This window comes from Pristiophorus japonicus, chromosome 22 (genome assembly GCF_044704955.1).
Source record: "Pristiophorus japonicus isolate sPriJap1 chromosome 22, sPriJap1.hap1, whole genome shotgun sequence".
In the NCBI taxonomy this organism is placed as follows: domain Eukaryota; kingdom Metazoa; phylum Chordata; class Chondrichthyes; family Pristiophoridae; genus Pristiophorus; species Pristiophorus japonicus.
The window spans coordinates 27,582,180-27,602,361 of NC_091998.1; the positions used below are offsets into that span (position 1 = coordinate 27,582,180).

At 46.1% G+C, this 20,182-nt stretch overlaps 1 protein-coding gene across 1 annotated transcript in view; it reads right to left on the minus strand.

The window, feature by feature from the left end:
* Positions 1-2,173: 2,173 nt before the first annotated feature.
* Positions 2,174-20,182, minus strand: part of LOC139234731 (elastase-1-like) — a 42,526-nt gene continuing 24,517 nt past the window's right edge. The window contains exons 4-6 of the mRNA XM_070865416.1: positions 18,084-18,364; positions 3,557-3,720; positions 2,174-2,418 (exon numbers count right to left, since the gene is read on the minus strand). Coding sequence (XP_070721517.1) covers positions 2,239-2,418; positions 3,557-3,720; positions 18,084-18,364 — 625 coding nt within the window. The 3' untranslated portion in view covers positions 2,174-2,238. The remainder of the gene's footprint in view (positions 2,419-3,556; positions 3,721-18,083; positions 18,365-20,182) is intronic.

Below are 20,182 nucleotides of genomic sequence, written 5' to 3' on the forward strand. Positions count from 1 at the left end.
TTCCATCGAATCTTCCCCATGCACCTTCTACCAAGCAACGTTGGCCCATCACCTGAAACAATCCACAGTGGTAAATCGTGCACCGCTCCCTCATGGGATACTCTTATGTCCGCACTACCAATAACTGGTATCAGTTCCTTGGTGTAGGTGTGAAGCTTTGCCTGAATCGGGATCAGCTTGGGTCGTTGTGCTCTGTCGCCCCACAGCCTCTCGAATGCCTTCATGCTCATTATTGATTGACTCACCCCCATGTCCAATTCCATGGACACTGGAGTGCAGTTTAATTTTTAACATTATCTGAGGGCTTTTGGTGGTGAAGGTGTGTATCCCATATACTTCCTCTTCATCCTCAGGTTGAGTTGCCTCTCCTGCTCGTTCAGCGTGATCCTCGATGGATTAGTCGTCCTCTCCTGACTCTGCCATGAGGTGAGTCACAGGTCGTTTGCACGTTCATTGGAGGTGCCCCATTGTTCCACAGCCCTTGCATACATAGTGCTTGAATCGACATTGATGGGCTCTATGACTGTCCTCGCAGTGCCAACATAGTGTTAATGGATACGTATTCATGGTGGACTCTGTGTCACCCTAGGTCTGGTCTCTGCGGTCGTGTAGGCCCTGCCATGTACATTTCTGCCTGCTGAAAGGATTATTTTATGCACAGTACTCGCCAATGAGCTTGGATGCTGTGAAGATATCTGTTTCGTGTTGTCGCTCGTGGATATGAAAGCCTGGGCTATCGTGATGGTCTTGCTCAGATCTAGGGATTTGGCAGACAGCAGTTTGCGAAGAATGACCTCGTGGCCGATTCCAAGCACGAAAAAGTTCCGCAACATTTCCCCCAAAGATCCGGTAAATTCGCACGGTCCCGCAAGGCGTCTTCGGTCGGCGACAAAGCTCGTCACGTTCTGGCCCTCGGAGCGATGGTGCGTGTAAAGGCGATACCTGGCCATTAAGATGCTCACCTTCAGCTTGAGGTGTTCCCGAACCAGCGTGCACAGCTCTGTGTAAGTCTTGTCAGTTAGTTTGTCCGGTGCCAGCAGGTTTTTGAGGAGGCCATATATCGAAGACCCACATACGGTGAGGAGAATCACCCTGCGCTTGACCGCCGTCTCAGCCTTGTCCAGTTTATTGGCCATGAAGCACTGGTCAAGACGCTCAACGAAGGCTTCCCAATCATCACCCTCAACAAATCTCTCAAAAATACCAACGGCAGCCATCACCGCATGAAAGTTCGTGATCTGTTACTCGTCGCCAGTTGTTACGTTCAGAATAACTCCACAGGACTGTATTGTAAGCTCAAACTGTTGTGACCTTGGTCTCTTTAATGTGACTCCAGAGTGAGGAAGCAGCATGGTAGATTACCTTTTATACCTGCTTGCCCAGGGTGCACAGGTGACACTTAGGTCTCCCACAGGTGTGCCCCCAGGTGGCAAGTCTTACATATTGGTGAGGTTTATATACATACATAACACCTGTGGTGGTGAAAGGTGTAAGGTAAAACTTACCTGCATGCTGTGATAGTGTTTTCGTAATGCTTTTGTTTAACTGTTACATGATAAAAGTAAGTAAAATGTGTGTAAGCTTAACTAACCATGGTAAAAACTGAGAAGCAAAGCATCATGGTAGATTGAGCCATTCTTATGTTAACCATTTTTTGTAACTGCTGAAACAAGCTTCATTTAGAACCAGAATAGTCAAGGTCAGAATATTAATCAGTAAGATAAAGGTATGCAGCATATACCATTTCTTATCATAATTTTGTAAAGCTAAGCTCAGTAATAAAGTCTGTGTAAAATTCTCAGAGGAGAACTGAAGGAAGGGAAGATAGAGAGATAACATAGAAGGTCAAAGGCAGAAGTCTTAGAATGATATATTGTAAGGCCTCAGCAGCTGAAGACTTTTACAGCATTTGAATGTGAGGAAAAAGGTTTAAGAATAGCATTATTGAACTCTGGAAGCAGCGCAAGCACAGAGGAAGACTGGAGAAGAACCACAGTCAACAGAACACAGCAGGAGACAGCGCCACAGTCAACTCAGTGGGCTACCATTGAGGAAAGGGAGGGCGACAGTTTAAATAAATACCCACAGTTCACTGGCATAGTAGCTCGAATAAATACATTCAGCACTTTTTCCTTCAAAAGCTTTTATTTTTGTGGAAGAATTAACACTTCACAACTCTTCTTGTTCCCCTAAATTAATTTATGAACTACGGGGGCAGCTACCGTTGGACTTGTTTCTTCAGTCTAAGAAATAATCCCGTATCCTTGTTTTCTCAATCCAGGGGAGGTAGGCAGTAGTTCTGGTAAACACACTGGGCTTGTTCTCAACTGTGCAGCCGATGGGTCCGAAACTGACCACGCCATGGACTTCCCACTTGTGCGAACCAAATTGACAGAGAAGAGGACCACCAGAGTCCCCCTGAAACACAAAATATTGCACAGTGAATCCCAGTAACACACCATCACATACAGTGAATCCAAGTAACACACCATCACATACAGTGAATCCCAGTAACACACCATCACATACAGTGAGTCCCAGTAACACACCATCTCACACAGTGAATCCCAGTAACACACCATCCCACACAGTGAATCCCAGTAACACACCATCACATAGTGAATCCCAGTAACACACCATCACATACAGTGAATCACAGTAGCACACCATCACATACATTGAATCCTAGTAACACTCCATTACATACAGTGAATCCCAATAACATACCATCACATACAGTGAATCCCAGTAACACACCATCACATATAGTAAATCCCAGTAACACTCCATCACATATAGTGAATCCCAATAACACACCAACACATACAGTGAATCCCAGTGACACACTATCACTCACAGGTTTCAGAGCTTGGGGCCTAGGCAACAGAAAGCACAGCCACCAATGATTGAGCAATTATAATCAGGTTGCTCAAGAGGGAAGAATTAGAGGAGTGCCGATATATGTTGGGGGGGGGGGTGGGGAGGGTTTGGGGAGCTGGAGTAGGTTACAGAGATAGGGAGGGGTGAGGGCCATGGAAGAATTTGTAAACAAGAATGAGAATTTTGAAATTGAGTAACACACCATCACGCACAGTGAATTCCATTAGCATACCATCACACCTATAGCTGAGTCATGATCACCCATCACCCCTGTGCTTGCTGACTGACCTACATTGGCTCCCGATTAAGCAACACCTCGATTTCAAAATTATCGTCCCTGTTTACAAATCCCTCCATGACCTCACTCCTCCCTATCTCTGTAACCTCCTCCAGCCCCACCCCACCCCCTATATATCGGCGCTCCTCTAATTCTGCCCTCTTGAGCAACCTGACTATAATCGCTCAACCATTGGTGGCTGTGCCTTCAACTGCTTGGGCCCTAAGCTCTGGAACTTCCTGCCTAAACCGGGTGGAGCATTAATCCTAAGCCATCTGAAATGTCATTTAGTTTTTGTATGAAACTTCAAAACGAATATTTAATTTGTAGATCCCTGACATTTTAAAAGGGTAAAACAGGGGGCAGGGGTTAAAATCCAGACAATTTCCTTCCAGTTACCTGGCAAGCAGCAGGAGGCCCCTCCGTATCTTTGAAACCAGCACAGATCATCGTGTTCCGCACTCGATCCCCCCAGAACCTCTTCAGTTTGCAGGTTTGATGATCAATGATTGGCAGCCTAGCCTGGTTCAGGACTTCAGATAATGTGAAGTTTTCCTTATGTCCTGATAGAAAGGGAACAAGACAGACTTCCATGTTATTTGGCTGGCACTTCCACTGCTGTCTGGACTAACTGATAAGTTTTGTTTTATCATGCAGTGCGCTATTTAAGCTTAAGGCTATTGATGTATGAATGTATATCTAGCTGTAGCTTAGTGGGTAGCACTCTGGCCTCTGAGCCAGAAGGTTGTGGGTTCAAGTCCCACTCCAGTGACTTGAGCACATAATCCTGGCTGACACTCCAGTGCAGTGCTGAGGGAGTGCTGCACTGCTGGAGATGCCTTCTTTTGGATGAGACGTTAAATTGATGGTCCGTCTGCCCTCTCAAATCAAATCGCACGGGGTAGCCTTGAGGAGAAATTCATAGAATGCATACGGGATTGTTTCTTAGAACAGTATGTTACAGAACCTACAAGGGAGCAAGCTATCTTAGATCTGGTCCTGTGTAATGAGACAGGAATAATAAACGATCTCCTAGTAAAAGATCTTCTCGGAATGAGTGATCACAGTATGGTTGAATTTGTAATACAGATTGAGGGTGAGGAAGTAGTGTCTCAAACGAGCGTACTATGCTTAAACAAAGGGGACTACAGTGGGATGAGGGCAGAGTTGGCTAAAGTAGACTGGGAACACAGACTAAACGGTGGCACAATTGAGGAACAGTGGAGGACTTTTAAGGAACGCTTTCATAGTGCTCAACAAAAATATATTCCAGTGAAAAAGAAGGGCAGTAAGAGAAGGGATAACCAGCCGTGGATAACCAAGGAAATAAAGGAGAGGATCAAATTAAAAACCAATGCGTATAAGGTGGCCAAGGTTAGTGGGAAACTAGAAGATTGGGAACATTTTAAACGACAGCAAAGAATGACTAAGAAAGCAATAAAGAAAGGAAAGATAGATTATGAAAGTAAACTTGCGCAAAACATAAAAAGAGATAGTAAAAGCTTTTACCGATATATAAAACAGAAAAGAGTGACTAAAGTAAATGTTGGTCCCTTAGAAGATGGGAAGGACGATTTAGTAATGGGAAATGTGGAAATGGCTGAGACCATAAACAATTATTTTGCTTCAGTCTTCACAGTGGAAGACACAAAAACCATGCCAAAAATTGCTGGTCACGGGAATGTGGGAAGGGAGGGCCTTGAGACAATCACTATCACTAGCGAGGTAGTGCTGGACAGGCTAATGGGACTCAAGGTAGACAAGTCCCCTGGTCCTGATGAAATGCATCCCAGGGTATTAAAAGAGATGGCAGAAGTTATAGCAGATGCATTCGTTATAATCTACCAAAATTCTCTGCACTCTGGGGAGGTTAGGCGGATTGGAAAGCAGCTAATGTAATGCCTCTGTTTAAAAAAGGGGACAGACAAAAGGCAGGTAACTATAGGCCGGTTAGTTTAACAGCTGTAGTGGGGAAAATGCTTGAAGCTATCATTAAGGAAGAAATAGCGGGACATCTAGATAGGAATAGTGCAATCAAGCAGACGCAACATGGATTCATGAAGGGAAAATCATGTTTAATTAATTACTGGAATTCTTTGAGGATATAACGAGCATGGTGGATAGAGGTGTACCGATGGATGTGGTGTATTTAGATTTCCAAAAGGTATTCGATAAGGTGCCACACAAAAGGTTACTGCAGAAGATAAAGGTACGTGGAGTCAGAGGAAATGTATTAGCATGGATAGAGAATTGGCTAACTAACAGAAAGCAGAGAGTCGGGATAAATGGGTCCTTTTCAGATTGGCAATTGGTGGTTAGTGATGTGCCACAGGGATCGGTGCTGGGACCACAACTGTTTACAATATACATAGATGACCTGGAAGAGGGGACAGAGTGTAGTGTAACAAAATTTGCAGATGACACAAAGATTAGTGGGAAAGCGGGTTGTGTAAAGGACACAGAGAGGCTGTAAAGAGATTTAGATAGGTTAAGCGAATGGGCTAAGATTTGGTAGATAGAATACAATGTCGGAAAATGTGAGGTCATCCACCTTGGAAAAAAAACCAGTAAAAGGGAATATTATTTGAATGGGGAGAAATTACAACATGCTGCGGTGCAGAGGGACCTGGGGGTCCTTGTGCATGAATCCCAAAAAGTTAGTTTGCAGGTGCAGCAGGTAATCAGGAAGGCGAATGGAATGTTGGCCTTCATTGCGAGAGGGATGGAGTACAAAAGCAGGGAGGTCCTGCTGCAACTGTACAGGGTATTGGTGAGGCCGCACCTGGAGTACTGCGTGCAGTTTTGGTCACCTTACTTAAGGAAGGATATACTAGCTTTGGAGGGGGTACAGAGACGATTCACTAGGCTGATTCTGGAGATGAGGGGGTTACCTTATGATGATAGATTGAGCAGACTGGGTCTTTACTCGTTGGAGTTCAGAAGGATGAGGGGTGATCTTATAGAAACATTTAAAATAATGAAAGGGATAGACAAGATAGAGGCAGAGAGGTTGTTTCCACTGGTCGGGGAGACTAGAACTAGGGGACACAGCCTCAAAATACGGGGGAGCCAATTTAAAACCGAGTTGAGAAGGAATTTCTTCTCCCAGAGGGTTATGAATCTATGGAATTCTCTGCCGAAGGAAGCAGTTGAGGCTAGCTCATTAAATGTATTCAAATCACAGATAGATAGATTTTTAACCAATAAGGGAATTAAGGGTTATGGGGAGCGGGCGGGTAAGTGGAGCTGAGTCCACGGCCAGATCAGCCATGATCTTGTTGAATGGCGGAGCAGGCTCGAGGTGCTAGATGGCCTACTCCTGTTCCTAATTCTTATGTTCTTATGTTCTCTCAGGTGGACGTAAAAGATGATATGGCACTATTTTGAAGAAGAGCAGGGGCGTTATCCCCAGTGTCCTGGCCAATATTTATCTCTCAACCAGCATCACTAAAGCATTACAACAGTGATTAAACTTCAAAAAGTATTTCATTGGCTGTAAAGCATTTTTGGGACATCCCGCGGTCTTGAAAGGCGCTATATAAATGCAAGTACTTTTTCTTTCTTTCCAAATAACACCAGGGTTTAACCAGCAGACACTGTAACAAGAATAAATTCCGCGGATCGCTTTGTCTTGCGCCATTGGCACATTTAATCATCATCTGTCCTCTACCTAATCCCTAGCCACTCTTTTGTTTCTGTCTTCCTGCCCTTTTTCCCTGGCTTTGTTCCTCCTTATAAATTGTTCATTTGTGACATCATTCTAGTTCTGGTGAAAGGTCATCGACCTTACCTTGCTTGTTCCACAGACAATGCCTGACCTGCTGAATGTTTGCAGCATTTTCTGTTTTCTCACTTCAAATATCCAGAAGGCTGACGACAGCAGCTGCAGGGAGCACGGAAAGGCCTGAGAGTCGATGCTGGGGTACCTACAGGCCAGATGTTCAGCAAGTGGTGGTCAAGATCCAAACATCTGCATACAGGGTCAGAATTCCAGAGGTCTGGGCGAGAGGTCCACAGACAACAGGATAGGTGCATGAAACATTCCGCCTGGATTGATGCAGAGGTTTGAACTAGTAACAAGCAAATTTTAGAGCTGAGATCAGCAAGTTCATCGTCTCACAAAGAGTGATCCACACATGGAACAGACTCCCGGTTTGAGCAATTGAGCTAATTGAATTGAAGAACTGGGGAACCAAAGTCAATAACATCACTGAAAAGGACTGGCCATGTAGTTGCCCACTCACTTCCACTCTGTGCGTGTGTCAAGCTTCTTGGCGTCTCATCACATCGGAGTTACTCTGGGTAATTGTAGAGCACTGGTGGTTGTAAAAAAACTTGTAGATCTGTGAGAGCCCTCAAGAAAGCTCAGCTCAACTTGCCAGAGTAAGCTCAGTAGGCTACAAGTTTTGTATTTCATCCGGTGATGGAGCCCTGTTTTTCAGGGTGCCGAGAATTCCCATTTCCCACTGCTGGATCCAGAAGAGTCTGAAGTTATACAGATCAGTGGACTTCACCCTCTCACACATCCGAGAGGTTAGTCCTCCACGGTACCATGGCTGGATCAGCACCACAAGGGCTGTTGGCACTTTAGCCAGAGCGCTCCGTGTATACTAGAAGCACACGAACTGGCGCAGCTGCACCTCAACATTCTACATCGCCATTCTACCTATCGTAGTTTATCCACCCAGAAAGAACCTGAAGTTCCCCACCCCCGTCTCCACCCCCCCGTCTCCAACCCAATTGGTTCCAGGGTTTTTGCTCGATCCGGGAGTCCGTTCCATGTGTGGATCACTCTTTGTGAGACGATGAACTTGCTGATCTCAGCTCTAAAATTTGCTTGTTACTAGTTCAAACCTCTGCATCAATCCAGGCGGAATGTTTCATGCACCTATCCTGTTGTCTGTGGACCTCTCGCCCAGACCCCTGAAATTCCGACCCTGGATATAGATGTTTGGTTCTTGACCACTACTTGCTGAACAGCTGGCCTGTAGGTACCCCAGCATCGACTCTCAGGTCTTTCCGTACTCCCCACAGCTGCTGCCGTCGGGTATCTGGATATTTGAAGTGAAAAGACACTCAGGCAGCATCTGTGGAAAGAGGAAGGTAGGGTCGATGACTGACCTGCTGTAGCTTGTTTGCACAGCCCATCAGATGGACTGCTGAGCATTCTGTAGGAGGGAGGTCTTTTCATTTTGATCGTTTTCATTTTTGAATTGTAAATCAATGTGAAAAGTGCCACTTAAATTTTTTTTGACCTATTTCCTTGCAAAGTAGAAGATAAAGGAAACAATAATTGTCAAACATATTGTGTGCCGGATACTTTTGAAAGCTTTGGAGGACCTTAAGGTAACAGGTTGACTTCTAGCTCATGGTAGCAGTCAGCCCCTTTTGGAGAGATCTTCATCAATACAAAAACAAAGGAGAGGAAAAGACCAGCTTGTCCAACAAGCCTGGCCCATGCTGTCATAGAATCATAGAAATTTACAGCACGGAAAGAGGCCATTTTGGCCCATCGTGTCCACACCAGCCAATAAAGAGCTATCCAGCCTCATCCCACTTTCCAGCTCTAGGTCCATAGCCCTGTAGGTTACGGCACTTCAGGTGCACATCCAAGTACTTTTTAAATGTGGTCAGGGTTTCTTCCTCTACCATCCAGTGAGTTCCAGACCCCCACCACCCTCTGGGTGGAGAAATTTCCTCTCAAATCCCCTCTAAACCTTCTACCAATTACTTTAAATCTATGCCCCCTGGTACTTGACCTCTCAGCGAAGGGAAATAGGTCCGTCCTATCCACTCTATCTAGGCCGCTCATAATTTTATACACCTCAATAAGGTCTCCCCTCAGCCTCTGTCCAAAGAAAACAACCCCAAACTATCCAATCTTTCCTCATAGCTAAAATTCTCCAGTCCAGGCAACATCCTTGTGAATCTCATCTGTACTCTCTCTAGTGCAATCACATCTTTCTTGTAATGTGGTGACCAGAACTGCACGCAGTACTCTAGTTGTGACTTAACTAATGTTTATACAGTTCAAGCATAATCTTCCTGCTCTTGTATTCTATTCTTCGGCTAATAAAAGCAAGTATTTCATATGCCTTCTTAACCACCTTATCTACCTGGCTCGCTACCTTCAGGGATCTGTGTACATGCACTCTAAGGTCCCTTTGTTCCTCTACACTTCTCAGTGTCCTACCATTTCATGGTGCAACTTTAGCACACACGACCCCATTCCCTCCCCCATCAAGCCAGCCACCCAATCGCCTGAGAGCGGCAAAACAAAATTAAAAAATTTTTAAATCCCTAAGCCAATTTGGGTAGAAAAAAAATTCCATTAAATACCTCTTCGACCCTCAAAGGCCATCAAACAAGTTCCAGGAGATTATGGTGACTGGGTCACACATACACTCTGCTCCTTGCTTTGGATTTGAACCCATGTCCAAGAGGCAAAAGAAGGGTGTTGTGTCGCTTTCACCCACTCAATCACAGTTCCTCAAGCTGTTAAGAACATAAGAATATAAAAAATAGGAGCAGGAGTAGGCTATACGGTCCCTCGAGGCTGCCCTGCCATTTAATACTATCATGATTGATCCGATCATGGACTCAGGTCCACTTTCCTGCCCGCTCCCCATAACCCCTTATTCCCTTATAGGTTAAGAAACTGTCTATCTCTGACTTAAATTTACCCAATGTCCCAGCTTCCATAGCTCTCTGAGGCAGCGAATTCTACAGATTTACAACTCTCTGAGATAAGAAATTCCTCCTCATCTCAGTTTTAAATAGGCAGCCCCTTATTCTAAGATTACATAAGAACATAAGAAATAGGAACAGGAGTAGGCCATACGGCCCCTCGCGCCTGCTCCGCCATTCAATACAATCATGGCTGATCTGATCATGGATTCAGCTCCACTTTCCCACCCGCTCCCCATTACCCCTTATCCCCGTATCGTTTGAATAAATTTAAGACAGAAATAGACAGTTTCTTAATGTTCCAGCTTCCACAGCTCTCTGAGGCAGCGAATTCCACAGATTTACAACCCTCTGAGAGAAGAAATTTCTCCTCAGTTTTAAATAGGCGGCCCCTTATTCTAAGATCGTGTTCTAGTCTCCCCCATATGTGGAAACATCCTCTCTGCATCCATCTTGTCAAGCTCCCTCATAATCTTATACGTTTTGATAAGATCACCTCTCATTCTTCTGAATTCCAATGAGTAGAGGCCCAACCTACTCAACCTTTCCTCCTAAGCCAACCCCCTCATCCCTGGAATCAACCTAGTGAACCTTCTCTGAACTGCCTCCAAAACAAGTATATCCTTTCGTAAATATGGAAACCAAAATGGCACGCAGTATTCCAGGTGTGGCCTCACCAATACCTTAAAACTTCCCTGCTTTTATAATCCATCCCTTTTGCAATAAAGGCCAAGATACCATTGGCCTTCCTAATCACTTGCTGTACCTGCATACTATCTGTTATATATGTGGACTTGTATTTACTCTGTACAGCCATCAGAGGGCTCATCCCCTGGAGTCTCAAGGAATCTCATAATCCCTTGGGAGCACAGGTATTTAAGGAGGCTTCACAGGTTGGAGAGGCATTCTGGAGACCTGCAATAAAAGACTAAGTTCACACTTTACTTTGAGCTCACAGTGTTCGGTCTGACTCTTTCTCCATACACAACTGGCAACGAGATACAGATAGCGAACCCAAAGATGCAGAGAACAGTGGGCATCCTGGAGAAATTTTCGGAGGGAGATGATTGGGAAACTTTTGTAGAGTGACTCGATCAATACTTCGTGGCCAATGAGCTAGATGGGGACGAGAGCGCTGCCAAATGAAGGGCAATCCTCCTCACCATCTGTGGGGCACCAATGTATGGCCTCATGAAGAATCTGCTCACTCCAGCGAAACCCACGGAGAAATCGTACGACGATTTGTGCACATTGGTCGGAGAGCATTTGAACCCAAAGGAAAGCGTTCTGATGGTGAGGTAACTGGTTCTACACCTACAAAAGGTCTGAAGGTCAGGAAGTGGCGAGTTATGTCACCGAGCCAAGACGCCTTGCAGGACATTACGAATTTGAAGGACATTTGGAGCACATGCTCAGAGACTTTTTCGTACTTGGCATTGGCCATGAAACCATACTTTGCAAACTTTTGACTGTAGAGACCCCAACCTTGAGTAAGGCCATAGCGATAGCCCAGGCGTTCATTGCCACCAGTGACAATACGAAGCAAATCTCTCAGCAGACAAGTGCTGCTAAAGTACTGTGAACAGAGTGATGTTGTTTTCGAATTGTAATGTACAGGGCAGGTCACACATACCTGCAGCTGCACGTTTGCAGTCCACCTTCAAGGGTGATGAATGCAAGACCATTAACACCTTGTTGGCGCTGCGGGGGTGATCATCGTTTCCATTCATGCCGATTCAAAGAGTACGTTTGCAAGGGCTGTGGGACAATGGGACACCTCCAACCAGTGTGCAGGCGAGCTACAAAGCTTGTTAAACCTGCAAATCACCATGTTGCAGAGGAGGACAGATCCACGGAGGATCACGATGAACCAGAGCCTCAGATAGAGGAGGCAGAGATACATGGGGTGCATATATTCACCATGAATTGTCCCCCGATAATGCTGAATGTGGAACTAAATGGACTCCCGGTGTCAATGGAGCTGGACACGGGCACGAGCCAGTCCATCATGGGCAAAAAGACTTTCGAACGGTTGTGGTGCAACAAGGCCTCAAGGCCAGTCTTAACTCCAGTTCGCACAAAACTAAGAACTTACATTAAAGAACTGATTCCTGTAATCGGCAGTGCTACCTAAAGGTCTCCTACGATGGAGCGGTGCACAAGCTACCACCCTGGGTGGTACCGGGTGATGGTCCCACACTGCTCGGCAGGAGCTGGCTGGAAAAGATACTCTGGAACTGGGACGACGTCCGAGCGCTATCGCCCGCTGACGACACTTCGTGTGCCCAGGTCTTAAACAAATCTCTTTCGCTGTTCGAACCAGGCATCGGGAAATTCCAAGGAGCAAAAGTTCAGATCCACCTAATTCCGGGGGCGCGACCCATCCATCACAAGGCGAGAGCAGTACTGTACATGATGAGAGAAAGGATAGAGATTGAGCTAGACCGGCTGCAAAGAGAGGGCGTCATTTCACCGATCCAAGTTCAGCGAGTGGGCCAGTCCTATTGTCCCAGTCCTCAAGGGAGACGGCACCATCAGAATCTGTGGCGATTGCAAAGTAACTATCAATCGTTTCTCCCTGCAGGACCAATACCCACTATCAAAGGCCGCGACCTCTTTGCAATGCTGGCAGGAGGAAAGACGTTCACGAAGCTGGATCTGACTTCAGCCTACATGATGCAGGAACTGGAGGAATCATCGGAGGCCCTCACCTGCATCAACACGCACAAAGGTCTTTTTGTTTATAACAGATGCCCATTTGGAATCTGATCGGCGGCAGCGATATTCCAGAGAAACATGGAAAGTTTACTGAAGTCGGTCCCGCACACCTTGGTCTTCCAGGACGACATCTTGGTCACAGGTCGGAACACAGTCAAGCATCTGCAGAACCTGGAGGGGGTTCTTAGTCGACTCAACCGCGTGGGGCTCAGGTTAAAACGCTCAAAGTGCATTTTCCTGGCACCTGAAGTGGAGTTCTTGGGAAGGAGGATTGCGGCGGATGGCATCAGGCCCACCAACGCGAAGACGGAGGCAATCGAGAATGCACTGAGGCCAAAGAACGTGATGGAGCTGCGGTCGTTTCTGGGACTCTTGAACTACTTTGGTAACTTCTTACCGGGTCTCAGCACCATGCTAGAACCACTACATGTCTTATTACGAAAAGGGGGCAAATGGGTTTGGGGCAAAAGCCAAGAAAATGCCTTTGTAAAAGCGAGAAGATTGTTATGCTCAAACAAATTGCTTGTGTTGTATGATCCATGTAAACGTTTGGTACTAGCATGTGATGTATCGTCATATGGCGTTGGGTGTGTATTGCAACAAGCTAATGATTTAGGGAAACTGCAACTGATTGCTTATGCACCCAGGAGTCTGTCTAAGGCTGAGAGAGCCTACAGCATAATTGAAAAAGAAGTGTTAGCGTGTCTATGGGGTAAAGAAAATGCATCAATACCTGTTTGGGCTAAAATACGAATTGGAAACTGACCAGAAGCCACTTATATCCCTGTTTTCCGAGTGTAAAGGGATAAATACCATCACATCGGCCCGCATCCAGAGATGGGCGCTCACGTTGTCCGAATACAACTACGCCATCCACCACAAGCCAGGCACAGAAAACTGCGCCGATGCTCTCAGTAGGCTGTTATTGCCCACCATGGGGGTGGAAATGGCGCAGCCCGCATATCTAGCCATGGTTATGGAAGCATTTGAGAGTGAGCAATCATCCATCACTACCCAAAACCTGGACAAGCCAAGACCCCTTATTATCTCGTCAAAAGCTGTCTGCTTCACGGGTGCTGGTCCAGTGTCCCAGTGGAAATGCAGGAAGAAATAAAGCCGTTCCAGCGGCGCAAAGCTGAAATGTCTGTACAGGCAGATTGCCTTCTGTGGGGCAATCGTGTAGTGATCCCCAAGAAGGGCAGAGACACCTTCATCAATGACCTCCCAGTACCCACCCAGGCATCGTAATGATGAAAGCAGTAGCCAGATCCCACATGTGGTTTCCCGGTATCAATGCGGACTTAGAGTCCTGCATTCACAGATATAATATATGCTCGCAGTTAAGCAATGTACCCAGGGAGGCGTCGCTAAGTTTATGGTCTTGGCCCTCCAAACCGTGGTCTAGGGTACACGTCGACTATGCAGGCCCGTCCTTGTGGTTGTAGACGAGTACTCCAAGTGGATTGAATGTGAGATAATGTCAGCTAGCACGTCCGCTGCCTACTAAAAGCCTGCGGGCCATGTTTGCCACTCGCGGCTTACCCGATGTCCAGGTGAGCGACAACGGGCCATGTTTTACCAGTGCTGACTTCAAAGAATTCATGACCCATAACGGGATCAAACATGTCACATCTGCCCCGTTTAAACCAGTATCCAATGGTCAGGCAGAGAGAGCAGTGCAAACCATCAAGCAAGGCTTGAAGAGGGTAACTGAAGGCTCACTGCAGACTCGCCTATCCCGAGTCCTGCTTAGCTACCACACGAGACCCCACTCACTCACTGGGATCCCACCTGCTGAACTGCTCATGAAAAGAGCACTTAAGACAAGGCTCTCGTTAGTTCACCCTGATCTACATGAACAGGTAGCGAGCAGGCGGCTTCAACAAAGTGCATAGCATGCTAGCGCAAATGTGTCTCGCGAGATTGAAATTAATGATCCTGTATTTGTATTAAATTATGGACAAGGTCCCAAGTGGCTTCCCGGCACTGTCGTGGCCAAAGAGGGGAGCAGGGTGTTTCGGGTCAAACTTTCAAATGGACTAATTCACCGGAAACACTTGGACCAAATCAAACTCAGATTCACGGACTATCCTGAGCAACCCACCTTGGACCCTACCTTTTTAGATCTCCCAACATACATACCAGTGGCAACCGGCACCACGGACCACAAAGCAGAACCCATCATCTACAGCAGCCCTGCAGGGCCCAACACACCAGGCAGTCCAGCAAGGCCAGCTGCACAACAGCCCAGCGAGGGCCCAACAAATGATTCAACAACACCAGCTTTCACACCGAGACGATCAACCAGGGCAAGAAGGGCCCCAGATCGACTCACATTGTAAATAGTTACACTATTGACTTTGGGGGACAGTGTTGTTATATATGTGGACTTGTATTTACTCTGTACAGCCACAGAGGGCTCATCCCCTGGAGTCCCAAGGGATCCCATAATCCTTTGAGAGCACAGGTATTTAAGGAGGCTTCACAGGTTGGAGAGGCACGCTGGAGACCTGCAATAAAAGACTACTGTCACACTTTACTTTGAGCTCACAGTGTTCAGTCTGACTCTTTCTCCATATACAACACTTATCCTTTTGTGTTTCATGCGCAAGTATGCCCAGGTCCCGCTGGACTGTGGCACTTTGCAATCTTTCTCCATTTAAATAATAGAAACATAGAAACATAGAAAATAGGTGCAGGAGTAGACCATTCAGCCTTTGAGCCTGCACCACCATTCAATGAGTTCATGGCTGAACATGCAACTTCAGTACCCCATTCCTGCTTTCTCGCCTTACCCCTTGATCCCCCTAGTAGTAAGGACTACATCTAACTCCTTGTTGAATATATGTCCTTTTGCAGATTTAGACAATTGGCCTCAACAATTTTCTGTGGTAGAGAATTCCAAGGGTTCACACTCTCTAGGTGAAGAAGTTTCTCCTCATCTCAGTCCTAAATGGCTTATCCCTTATCCTTAGACTGTGACCCCTGGTTCTGGACTTCCCCAGCATTGGGAACATTCTTCCTGCATCTAACCTGTCTAAACCTGTCAGAATTTTAAACGTTTCTCTCATTCTTCTGAACTCCAGTGAATACAAGCCCAGTTGATCCAGTCTTTCTTGATATGTCAGTACCGCCATCCCGGGAATCAGTCTGGTGAACTTTCGCTGCACTCCCTCAATAGCAAGAATGTCCATCCTCAAGTTAGGAGACCAAAACTGTACACAATACTCCAGGTGTGGCCTCACCAAGGCCCTGTACAACTGTAGTAACACCTCCCTGCCCCTGTACTCAAATCCCCTCGCTATGAAGGCCAACGTGCCATTTGCTTTCTTAACCGCCTGCTGTACCTGCATGCCAACCTTCAATGACTGATGTTGTTGAGGCCAATTCACTAAATATATTCAAAAAGGAGTTAGATGAAGTCCTTACTACTAGGGGGATCAAGGGGTATGGCGAGAAAGCAGGAATGGGGTACTGAAGTTGCATGTTCAGCCATGAACTCATTGAATGGCGGTGCAGGCTCGAAGGACCGAATGGCCTACTCCTGCACCTATTTTCTATGTTTCTATGTTTTTTCTATATGTACCATGACACCTAGGTCTCGTTGCATCTCCCCTTTTCCTAATCTGTCACCATTCAGATAATAGTCTGTCTCTCTGTTTTTACCACCAAAGTGGATAACCTCACATTTATCTACATTATACTTCATCTGCCATGCATTTGCCCACTCACCTAACCTATCCAAGTCACTCTGCAGCCTCATAGCATCCTCCTCGCAGCTCATACTGCCACCCAACTTAGTGTATCCGCAAATTTGGAGATACTACATTTAATCCCCTCTTCTAAATCATTAATGTACAATGTAAACAGCTGGGGCCCCAGCACAGAACCTTGCGGTACTCCACTCGTCACTGCCTGCCATTCTGAAATGTACCCATTTACTCCTACTCTTTGCTTCCTGTCTGCCAACCAGTTCTCAATCCACGTCAGCACAATATCCCCAATCCCATGTGCTTTAACTTTGCACATTAATCTCTTGTGTGGAACTTTGTCGAAAGCTTTCTGAAAGTCGAAATACACCACATCAACTGGTTTACCCTTGTCCACTCTACTGGAAACATCCTCAAAAAATTCCAGAAGATTTGTCAAACATGATTTCCCCTTCACAAATCCATGCTGACTTGAACCTATCATGTCATCTCTTTCGAAATGCGCTGCTATGACATCATTAATAATTGATTCCATCATTTTACCCACTACCGATGTCAGGCTGACTGGTCTATAATTCCGTTTTCTCTCTCCCTCCTTTTTTAAAAAGTGGGGTTACATTTGCTACCCTCCACTCCATAGGAACTGATCCAGAGTCTATGGAATGTTGGAAAATGACTGTCAATGCATCCGCTATTTCCAAGGCCACCTCCTTAAGTACTCTGGCCTTCAATCCCATCAATTTCCCCAACATAACTTGCTCTTTGATTTTTTTCTGCCAAAGTTCATGATCTCACACTTTCCAACATTATGCTCCATCTGCCAAATTTTTGTCCACTCATTTAGCCTGTCTATGTCCTTTTGCAGATTTTTTTGTGTCCTCCTCACACATTGCTTTTCCTCCCATCTTTGTATCGTCAGCAAACTTGGCTATGTTACACTCTTCCAAGTCGTTAATATAGATTGTAAATAGTTGGGGTCCCAGCACTGATCCCTGCGACACCCCACTAGTTACTGATTGCCAACCAGAGAATGAATCATTTATTCCGACTCTCTGTTCTCTGTTAGTTGGTCAATCCTCTGTCCATGCTAATATATTACCCCCAACCACATGAACTTTTATCTTGTACAGTAACCTTTTATGTGGCACCTTGTCAAATGCCTTCTGGAAGTCCAAATACACCACATCCACTGGTTCCCCGTTATCCACCCTGTTTGTTACATCCTCAAAGAATTCCAGCAAATTTGTCAAACATGACTTCACCTTCGTAAATCTATGCTGACTCTGCCTGACCAAATTTTGCTTTACAAATATCCTGCTACTGCTTCTTTAATAATGGACTCCAACATTTTCCCAACCACAGATGTTAGGCTAACTCGTCTATAGTTTCCTGCTTTTTGTCTGCCTCCTTTTTTAAATAGGGGTGTTACATTTGCAGTTTTCCAATCTGTTGGGACCTCCCCAGAATCCAGGGAATTTTGGTAAATTACGCCCCCTAGTTCTAGTCTCCCCTATCAGTGGAAACATCCTCACTGCATCCACTTCGTCAAGCCCCCTCATCATCTTATACGTTTCGATAAGATCACCTCTCATTCTTCTGAATTCCAATGAGTAGAGGCCCAATCTACTCAACCTTTCCTCATCTCCGGAATCAACCGAGTGAACCTTCTCTGAACTGCCTCCAAAGCAAGTATACCTTTCTTAAATATGGAAACCAAAACTGTATGTAGTATTCCAGATGTGGCTTCACCAATACCCTGTCTAACTGCTTTTATATTCCATTACCTTTGCAATAAAGGCCAAGATTCTTACCTCTGGTGTCGCCCCAGCCTGTGGCCCAGCACTGATGCCCAGGTCTCAGTTGGCTCGTCTGTCTCGGCATGCAAGCATATCGGATGTAGCTGCTTGTTTGAATGTCCACCGCTGACCTGACCATCGCAACATCGTAGTCAATTTCGCTGAGGAGCGGGTAGCGGAAGCGTTCGTGTCTGTAGATTCTTTTCACACGATAGATCTTCTCTGTCCGTTCAGTACGGTTCAGGTTGTGTTTACCAAGGACAAGACGCCAATTAGCAGCATCCTCGGCTTTTCCCCTGGAATGGACAATGGTTTAGATCAAGGGTCAAGTTTCCAAGATAAATGGTTTAATGTGGCAATTACTCAATTATCCCAAAATTCTAAATATAATCATTGGAGCTTTCTGTACATTGACCAGTATCTCTCAGTCAGTTCCTGGTGTTTTGTTATCTATCTAATCATAGCCAGAGAATCACCTTCAACGGCTTGTCTTCTCACCCCCGCATCATTACCTCTGGTATCCCCTAAGGATTTATCCTTGGCACTCTCCTATTTCTCATCTACTTGTTGCCGCTTGGCGACGTTATCCGAAAACACAGCATCAGTTTCTACATGTACGCTGATGACAGCTCTGTCTCACTGCCATTTCTCTCGACCCATTCACGGTCTCTAAATTGTCAAACTGCTTGTCTGACATACAGTTCTGGATGAGCAGAAATTTTCTTCAATTGAATATTGGGAAGACCGAAGCCATTGTTTTCGATCCCCGCCACATAACTCCATCCCTAGCCACTGACTCCATCCCTCTCCACAACTTCTGTCTGAGGCTGAACCAGACTGTTCACAACCGTGGTGTCATATTTGACCCTGAAATTAGCTTTCGACCACATATCCGCAGCATAACTAAGACAGCCTATTTCCACCTCCATAACATCACCCATCTCCGCCCTTGCCTCAGCTCATCTGCGACTGAAACCCTCATCCGTGCCTTTGTTACCTCTAGACTTGACTATTCCAATGCACTCCTGGCTGGCCTCCAACATTCTACCCTACGTAAACTAGAGGTGATCCAACACTCGGCTGCCCGAGTCCTAACTCGCACCAAGTCCCACTCACCCATCACCTCTGTGCTCGCTGACTTATATTGGCCCCCATTTAAGCAACGCCTCAATTTCAAAATTCTCATCCTTATTTTCAAATCCATCTATGGCCTCGCCCCTCCCTATCTCTAATCTCCTGCAGCCCCACAACCCCCGAGATGACTGTGCTCCTCTAATTCTGCCCTCTTGAGCATCCTTGATTATAATCGCTCTACCATTGGTGGCCGTGCCTTCTGTTGCCTAAGCCCCAAGCTCTGGAACTCCCTGCCTAAACCTCTCCACCTCGCTACCTCTCTTTCCTCCTTCAAGACGCTCCTTAAAAACTACTTCTTTGACCACCTGCTCTGATTTCTACTTATGCGGCTCTGTTAATTTTTTTCATCTCATAATACTCCTGTGAAGTGCCTTGGGATGTTTCATTACATTAAAGGCGCTATATAAATACAATTTGTTGTTATACTTTCGTGTTGATTTTTGAGGGGGTCTTGGGGCAGACATTTATAGGACACTGAGCTCTTAGCCCCCCCCCCCCCCACAGCCTCCCACTCCAAGAAAGCAATTGGGCCCCAAAATTGTCAAAAACCTGGTGCCATGCAGTGTTGGTCCTGCTGGAGTGGGCATCTCGAGCCGATGGGCACTAATGCCACTATGGAGCCTTTGGGGTACTTACCAGCTTGACCACTGCGGGAATCTCTGGTACCTGCTGCTACATCCACCCCACCCCAAATTAGGTCAGAGCCCCTTCTGCCGCTTTACAAGGGGAGCTAATACTTGACTTTCAGGGATCTAAGCCGCTATCCTGGCCTGGACTCCCCCCATCCCCACCACTCCCACATCCCAGTGGGGCCCAGCTGTACAGGGGAAGTCCAGAACCAGGGGTCACAGTCTAAGGATAAGGGGTAAGCCATTTAGGACCGAGATGAGGAGAGACCTCTTCACCCAGAGGAATTTTCTGTCACAGAAAGTGGTTGGGGCCAATTCACTAAATATATTCAAAAGGGAGTTAGATGAAGT